Raw genomic sequence first — 9460 nt, forward strand, 5'->3', positions numbered from 1 at the left:
TGCACAGCCACGAGCAGGGGCGAGGTGCCTCTCTAGGGGAAGGAACAACATCCCCGGTACCCCGAGGTTGCCAATTAGTTAAGCGATCTACGCTACTGCTTGTCCGGCCCTTGGAAGAATCAGATCGAGGAGGAGCTTCAGGAAGAGGTCGAGGGGTGACAGAAGTCCGAAGACTCTTAGCCCTCGAGGAAGACCCCAAAGGCGGAGTCTCTCTCTTAGACTACTTCTTTGCCACTGCCTGAACCTCTCCCACTGGGAGGCAGACCACTTTATACAGTCATCGCAGGTGGAACCCTGCTCGGAACGACGCCCTCTGCAGGTAGGACACAAGGAATAGGGGTCGGTCCCGAGGACATGAAGGTGCCACAAGTCTTAGCATAATAGCAGAGAGCTGACAAGTACGTTCTTTGCAGAGCCAAAACAATAGGTAGTAAAATATCACTATGTGTGAGTGAGTGGGGGGTACTCGGTTACTCTGGATACCCCCTAACTCCTCTAACTAACAAGTGGTTGGGTGGTTGCCACTACGCATTAAAGTTTTAATGGCTAGTCTTCCAGTTTTGCCAAAAGATAATTCCTATCAAATAGCGTAAGGTTGTTTTAGTGACGGAACAATTTATGATTGGTGCAAGCTTGTCAAGAAAAGGCTTTCATCCATACAACACAGTACTGTAGCTAATAAGGATTGCATTATAATTTTGGAATTCAACCTTTGTAAGCATATGAAATGCTATACAGTATAGTGTATAAAAAATAATAAAACAGTGTACAGTATTATCTTTTACCTCTAGAAGATGCTAATAGAAGTTTACTGTTGCCCTTAAGAGCCATAGATGAGATGCTGCCTTGTACATTGTACATTGAGAGGTCATCGTACCTGCCAGAGAGAAATGAAATACAATATAGTGTGCAGTATCTATAGCGTCAAATAAATATATATATATCTTGAAGCTAGTATTCAACCATAAATAAACCATGTTTTCTGGATGTTTTTCAAAGCAGACAAAAGTTAACATTAAGATTAAAAATAAGGGTTACAATTAAGGGCATACTGGGTACACTTTTAGCTTAGTATAATCTCTACCCATGTATGGTATGCTTTGAAAGGCAGGGAGCAAAGAAAAAAATACAAAGTACCAATACAGTACCATACAGCCAAGGAGTCTCAGAAACCTTCCAGACTACATTATTGCTTGCATACTTCACTTTTAAAGACCATTGTGCTGTTCAAATATCAGTATTAATATTCAATAATTGATTTTAAGCATTTAGCTGGAGTCTGAATAGCTCTGTAGCTCGATATTGTAGTTAATGCTATACATAACTGATGATGATACATTTTGGAAGGTTTATGATTTTTCTTCTAATACTGTACAGTAATACTGTACCTCTTGATACAAAAGTTTCTGCACACAAAAATTTCATGATACGAAACTATATGCATAGATTTTTCCGACTCAGATTGAAATAAAAAATTTCATGATATGAAACAAGGTATGGTACGAGATTTGCCCAACCGCCAAGACTAATTCTAAAATTCGCATGCCGCCAAACAGTAAACTCGCCACTAGTCTCCCCTGGTCCCATTCGTTATCTCCCTAGTCTGGTGCTAGTTACTGCCATAAGATCTTACTCTCCTATTGGTCAGCATCTATCCCATCATACACGTACACATTGGCGTTCCTCGACCATTTCGTTTTGGCAGTGCTATCATTCACATTGAATTCATGTTAGTGATTTTGCTGTTGTGCTTTTAGTTACTGTACTGTATTGTGTTGTTTTATTCAACTCATACATTATTAGTCATGGGTCCCAAGAATGTTGCTAATATGCATGGAAAGAAGAAGAGGATGCTTTCTATCGAGAAGAAGAGGATGCTTTCTATCGAGACGAAGCTTGAGATAATCTGGAAGTATGAGGTGGCATGCGGTTAAGTGTGATCGCTAAGGAGTATGGCCGAAATCCGTCGATGATAGGCATCATCCTTAAATAGAAGGAAGCCATCAAAGCTGCAACACTTTCTAAGGGCCTGACTGTTTTTTCCCGCAAGAGCAGCCATGTTCATGATGAGATGGAGAGACTGCTTTTCCTTTTGATTAAAGACAAGGAAATCACTGGAGCCACATTTACTGAGACAATAATCTGCCACTAGCCCAGCGCTATTTTCGGTGATCTCATGAGTGCTCAAGCCGAAGACGACACAGGAGAAGGGACATCGAAGCAGGCACCCCCAGAGTTCAAGGCTTCACAGGGGGTGGTTTGAAAAATTAAAAGAGACGGTCTGACATTCATTTGGTGGTGCGGCATGGGGAGGCTCCCGGCTCGGACACAAAAGTGGCCGAAGCCTTTGTTAAGATGTTCGACGAGTTGACTATCAAGGAAGGCTACAGTCCCCAGCAAGTCTTCAACTATGATGAAATTGGCCTTTTATGGAAGAAAATGCTATGTCAGACGTACATCACGTCGGAAGAGAAGAAACTACTCGGACATAGGCCTACGAAGGACAGGCTTACCCTTGCATTCTGTGCAAATGCCAGTGAGGATTGTAAGGTGAAGCCCCTGCTGGTGTATATCACTCGGAGACTCCTTGAACCTTTAATACCCACAAAGTGCTTAAAAAGAAGCGTTTGGTGATGTGGAGGGGTACTGCAAAAGCCTGGGTAACAAGACTCCTGTTCACCAAGTGGGTAAATCTTTGTTTTGGCCCGGCTGTGAAAAAATATTTGGAAGAGAAGCGACTCCCTCCAAAATGCCTGCTGGTGTTGGACAATGCCCCTGCTCACCCTTCTAGCCTCGAGGAAGATATCCTAGCAGATTATTCATTCATCTAGGTTCTCTATCTCCCACCTAACACCACCCGTCTCCTCAAGCCCATGGGTCAACACATTATTTCTAACTTCAAGAAGCTCTATACAACAATATGTTTTTAAATCACTGACAGCACAAACTTTACCCTGCGTGAATTTTGAAAGGAGAATTTCGATGTGATATACCTCGGACTTATCGATCTAGCTTGGCAGGAGGTTTCAAAGCGCATATTGAACTCTTCGATGAAGAAGCTGTGGCCTGATGCCATCTCCACACGAGACTTTGAAGGCTTCTACCTAGGCCTAGCTGAAGCTGAAGCCCAAAAAGTTGACAATCCTGAACCTGGTGCTCAACCTGAGGTTGCTGAGATCGTTAGACTCGGGAGGTCTATGGGTCTGGAAGTCGATGAGAATGACATTAATGAGCTTCTTAAGGAGCACCAAGAGGAGGTTCCGACATGACCTGAAGGAGTAGGAGGCCATGTAAGTGAACGTCGTTCAGGAATAGTTCTCTAGCAGCAACGAGGAGGAAGATGACTCTATGAAAACAGCAGGAATTAAGGAGGCTTTAGCTTGCTATCATAAAACTGTGGATTTTGAAGAGAAGACCCAGGAAAGATTTACACAGGTCGTGCCCTTGCGTATATGAATGTCTTTTGTCAGAGTCATTTCAGGAATGTTTTAAAAAAACAGGCAGAAACAAGCTTCCTTAGATAGTTGTTTAATAAAGAGGCCTTTAGTAGGCCAAGTGGAAGCTCAAAGTCATCCAATGAAACAAAAAAGAAGTGATGAAGAAAATTATCAAATTTAGAAAATACAAAATGTAAAGTAAAAGGAAAAATTAGAAAAAGGTAAAAAAAAATTTATTTCAAGTTTTTCGTAAAGTTGAGTGTTAATATTTTCTGCCATTTGTTGATGTCTTTCATAAAAGTCAAGTGTTCATGCTTTCTAGATAAGGTTCCACAATTTTGTTACTATATTTTCCATTTATTATTGCATTACTGTACAGTACTGTTGTTTTAATTATAAATTTCCTTTAATGGGTATTAACGGTTAGTTTCTGTATTGAATGATCCAAATGGTTGTGTTTCACTATGTTTAGTTCAGTTTAGCCTTATTACAAAATTTAATGTGGTGTTTTTGTAGGGCTTGGAACGAATTGGCCGATTTACCTGTAAAACGTGCCTCATCATACGAAAAAAATCATGGTACGAAAGCCACTCCTGGACAAATTAATTCTTGAGGCATTACTGTATTTGGCAGCCATGTGTTTTTAAAACCACTTGCTCATCATTTTATTTATGTATTTTTTACCATAATTTTTAGGCAATAAACAGTAGTCACTTTGGTTTTTCTGTTACCATTAACAATTATGGGGGCTATGATAGAAAAAAAAATAATAGTAACAATAGACCTACAGTAATGGTAAATATGCTTACAGCACAAGAAAAGGATTAAAAATCCCATCTGCTCTATTTGTCATTAAAACCTAGAACTTAAGAATGAAAAATAAACAATAGCAATTCAAGATATACATTCTAACCTAACCTTAGGATCAACCACTTCCTGAATATGGAGTGTGTGCTGTCATAGACTTCGACCTATATCACAACTTAAAACTTATTGCTTACTTAGTTTTACAGGGTAGTCTTCTATACTTAAAAGGTTCAACAATACAGTATACCCGTACAGTAGTAATGTACTGTGCTTCTTTTTTTTCATTATGCTACTGTGTATGGCAGACCCACTTATCAATTTGCCAGCACACCTTTTTTTGCTATCACCCAAATTTTGATTCATGAATTATGCTGAAAATTGTCATTTTAAAATACTTTGTACGTTTTCAGTTATTTAGGAATGACAATACCTTCACTACACTATGAAGTACTGTACTCAGTTTCAGTGAAGGTTAAATCATGGTACAAAAGGTATTTGAAAGAAAATATTCAGGAATATGGTCATGAAACATTGAACCTTCTGTGAAAGGTGGGAAGGATCTCAAAGTATGCTCTGACTTCTGCATTTGAGCAACTAATGTCTTCCTTAGTTGAATGATAAGATTGTTTTAAGAGACAATGATGCGAGTTGAATGTAAATTATAAAAAAGATTAAGTTGGATGTAGAATGTCTGATGGGTACTCCTAAATGTGAGCAATATGATTAGTAAATCTTTACCAGTGTGCTTATGATGCGAGCCATAAAAGAATCATCACAATATCAGAATATTCTAAAATTGCGTTGCGTAGTGTGAAGATTCCTACATCACACGACCAAGTGGGAATAATTTTTGCTTCGTGTTGACTGAAACACATATTCAAGCAATACACTTACCTGGCCGTTTTACCTTATTTGGTAATTGATGTGTTAACTGTATAGGATATTATGGGTGATCCCCGCACATAAAAGCTGTTGCATAACACGGACGGAATACGCAAATAGTCTAATTGAAAAGTCAAACAACAAAAGGGTAATAGGAATGTTTAACAAGGCTACAATGATATCTTGGTAAAAATCCCACATTTAATTGTCCAAAGCAAGGATCATAATTGAGGTAATATAATCCCTACTAGATTCAAGATTAAATTCAACAATTACAAGCTTTAACTCACAATAATAACATTTAACACATACATTCATCAAATCCTACACAAGTAATGTTATGTTCCATCATATTAACTTAGACCATTGCAATCTAATTCATCGGAATCCTATTAATGAGTATATCCAATTTGCAAGAAAATGTGAATAACTTCATCTTTGAGGATAATTTTCAGTAAACTAAAAACTTTTCAAGGTATTTCACTGGAAAAAAAAAAAAAAAAAAAGAGAGAGATTTTGTTAATGAATAGTTTCACCAAAAAACAGTGTATTAGTACTGGCCTTTAACCTATTGTTTTTAATCTGATCTTTCCTCACAGCACTCAAATTAACTTAATTTCTCACATAATATCATTCTAACATGGACAACTGCCCCCGGGACAACTGCCCCCAGGACAATTGCCCTCATAAAACCACTGGACAATGGTGTAAAAAATAAAAATACATAATAACTATTAAAACCATTGTTTTATTATTGTTAATAAAAAATACATGATTTAAAAAATACGTTTTAAAAAGATAACATTATCTTGAAATCATTGATAGAAATAGTGACTTTCTAATAGAAGTCCCTTTGTATCGCATATGGCAAAATCAAAACGATGCCTGGTGTCAACAATATAGTCCTTTTAAACTAATTACATTATGTACAATCTATTCAATTTGAAATTCTTTTCATACATACTATAAAATATAGAAATCATATGATTTGGAAAGATTTGCTAATTACTCAGTACTTAGTTATAACAGGCAATTGAACCATTGTCAGGAGCTCGAGAAGGTCGCAACAGTACACCCATTGACAGGCAGCAGCACTTGACGCATTTGTTGTCTGCTTAATGTGGGTCTATATAGGCGGCACCTGACAACCACGGGAATTACCTGACAGTACTGTATATTCCAACATCGTGCAACCCGATACGGAATCAGTGCAAATTTCAAGATCGTACGGAACAATAACACCTCCCATCACAAACTAACCCAACCTATGATATTATGGCCTTACTCACCAATAGGAGCAGGTCTCAACTTACCTAACCAGAAAATTATACCACAACAATTGGGGAAGGGTTGTAGATTAGTAGACACGGGCACAGCTCTGACATAGAAAGTTGGGTTTAGTGACCCAATTTGCTACTTCACAGATTTATGTCCTAACCTAAGGTAAGTCAGTAAATGTCTAGCCTACCCTTATTTTAACCAGTTACAGTACTGGGTGTATGTGCCATTCTACTCATGAACGATCTCAATTGGTCAACTTATAGTCTTCCTAAGTACACTTCTGTAGGCTGTTTTAGGGTGTATGTATGATAGCGGCCACCTGTATGTATTATAATGGCTAAATTAGAGTACAGCAGAGTAAGGGGGGTCGCAGGGGGCGTTAGCCCCTCCCCGTTAAGTAGGTAAGGACACGGCTTGCAGGTTAGGTTAGGTGGGAAAGTTTAAGTACATTTTTAATCAACACATGAGAAACTGGCAGCTGATATACAAAGGCTCCGCTGTTTTTGTTACCAGTGGCTACCATTTACCCCCACGAGAAAGCTTAAAATTTCTGTTTCTCAAACACAAATAAGCTTTCAAAGCATACAAATTTCGGTAAAGTTTTACAAGTCTACAGGGTATCATATTTCTGAAGAGAAGGGACCTTTTACTATAGAAAAATGGTAGTTTTTTCCCTAGGTTATAACAGCAACCAATTCGGCAACCTAAAGTTAGTCGAATTGGTTGATTTGTTTGTTTGCGGTTGAAATGAAGGTCAAATTCGGTTAAATCACGTTATTTGCTCTAGGAAAACATATATTTTCTGTTCGAAATCACACCCTGTAATACAATACAATTTTACCCAAATTTCTTGCCCAGTCTCAATCATCTAACCTAATCTCTAAAACGCTAGTCTTGCAACCTGTTGCACCTTTACAGAATGATTTTACCAAAAAGTAAAACTAATGCAATACCTTAAGCTAAAAAAAAAAGAAAACTACATCTAAAGCCTGAAATCAAGCAGAGTTTGAAACTTGAATTAGGAATTTAGGATTTAGATGGAGTATGTAGTTTGGAACAGTCTGGCCTATAATAACTCTTATTACCTTTTAAATGAACTGTAAAACCATTCGTCATCCGAGTCTTCACCACCTCCATCATAATACATTATGGCAGAAGAGTTGTGAAGCAGATAGATGTGTCACAACTTCCACAAGGGACAGTCACCATAAATGTACAAATTATGTTTCAAAATAGAGGAGAAGATTGACAACAACACAGGGTTGCCAGGTTTTCTAAATGAGAAAAGGCCAACTTATAATCAATCACAGCTTTAAAAGTCCAACCCATTATTAGAAAAAGGCCAAAATATAGTAGTTAAAGCCCACATTTTTTCATGATATTACTAAAGGCCAACTAATTTTTAAAAAGCCGAAATTTAAGATTTTTTGGCCTGAAAAAAGGCCAACCTGGCAACCCTGTTGCCAGATTATTTCGACTGGATTATCGTACCACGAGCCTCAAAATTGTCGTTTTTCAACCAAGATTATCGTACACAGCTTCAATATAATTATTAAAGAGTTACAGAATTGACTTATTTCGAAATATTTTAGTATAATTGTTTAATTAAACACATATGTATATACCTAAGGTATGTATCGTACATCGTACTGGACCTAAAATAATCGTACATGTACGATAATTATCGTACGAATGGCACCCCTGAAGAAGATTGACAACAACACAGGGTTGCCAGATTATTTCGACTGGATTATCGTACCACGAGCTTCAAAATTGTCGTTTTTCAACCAAGATTATCGTACACAGCTTCAATATAATTATTAAAGAGTTACAGAATTGACTTATTTCGAAGCTTCAATATAATTATTAAAGAGTTACAGAATTGACTTATTTCGAAATATTTTAGTATAATTGTTTAATGAAAGACACACACATATGTATTTATCTAAGGTATGTATCGTACATCGTACTTACTTGTTTACTTGTTTTGGGTTTAAATCCAACCCTCCACTGAAGTCGAGGGAACTACTTCTCGGGCGGGTCCATATTAATCATCTAACGAAACATTTTCATTATAACTTATACAATTCTTTGATTGTAGCATCTTCCAAATCATATGATCTTGTGAAAATAATCGTACATGTACAATAATTATCGTACGAATGGCACCCTTGCAACAACACTTTAATCATAGATATAGATATGTATAGATATATAAATAGAAATAATTTTGCTTCCTTTTACTGCCATCTAATACTATTATTGTAAGTCGAATTATAATTTTGTATATTTTGTAATGTACTCTCATACCCTGAGAGGGGTTGCTAGAGTTAATAAAAATCCTAAAATCCAATCCTTAAAAAAATCCTGCTGCCGGTTGGAGAGATTGAGAAGAAGAGGGCCCTGGTATACCATAGTTGCAGCCAAAGTGAGAATTTTTTGGGTGAGCCAGGCAAGAGTGCAAAGTGCAACCAGGTCAACAGCTATCACGGGCATAGGACTGATCTTAAAAGGAGTGCAGGTAAAACAACATTGGCCATAGTTAATTCCCCCATTTTTTAGGTTAAACTAATTTTAACTTAATAGGGAAACTGGCTAATTACAATATTCGGACTGTGTGCGGTGGGATTGTGTGTAAATATTTTTTCGATTTAATTTTTTGCTCGAGACTAGCACAGTCTCTGGGTCACATGGGCCACGTGTCCGACCCCAATTTGATTATTGATTATTGCAGACCACGTGTCTAACCCATCATTTTTATTATTTTGAATTGCTTTTAATTTGCATTCCTTTTATGATTCCATTTTTGTGTTATTAAGATGTCCGTTTTCTTTTAATGTAAATTTGTGAATAAATCAATATTAGGTTAATTAAACCTCTTTCGTATTTTTGCTCCCTCATTTATTTTAATGTGTGAATTGATAGTTGATCACGGGACAGAATACCCAATATTTGAAGAGTAAACCTAAGTAAGTCTATAGGTGGTAACAGCGAGGAACTTTGTATTAATATATTTGCTTCGAAGGTAGAGATCCTTATCTTTAAACTTTTAA

The 9460-nt window shown here is 37.2% G+C and overlaps 1 protein-coding gene across 2 annotated transcripts in view; it reads right to left on the reverse strand.

Annotated features, from left to right (window-relative positions):
- The window catches only part of LOC137647321 (WD repeat-containing protein 73-like), a 34548-nt gene extending 26898 nt beyond the window's left edge, over window positions 1–7650 (reverse strand). Inside the window, exons 1-2 of one of the 2 annotated variants that reach the window (XM_068380723.1) lie at window positions 7493–7650; window positions 786–877 (exon numbers count right to left, since the gene is read on the reverse strand). In XM_068380723.1, the coding sequence (XP_068236824.1) occupies window positions 786–877; window positions 7493–7554 (154 nt within the window). In that variant the 5' untranslated portion in view covers window positions 7555–7650. The remainder of the gene's footprint in view (window positions 1–785; window positions 878–7492) is intronic. The other variant, XM_068380724.1, reaches the window with a different exon arrangement.
- Window positions 7651–9460: the final 1810 nt, after the last annotated feature.

The sequence above is a fragment of the Palaemon carinicauda genome, chromosome 9, assembly GCF_036898095.1.
Source record: "Palaemon carinicauda isolate YSFRI2023 chromosome 9, ASM3689809v2, whole genome shotgun sequence".
NCBI lineage: Eukaryota > Metazoa > Arthropoda > Malacostraca > Decapoda > Palaemonidae > Palaemon > Palaemon carinicauda.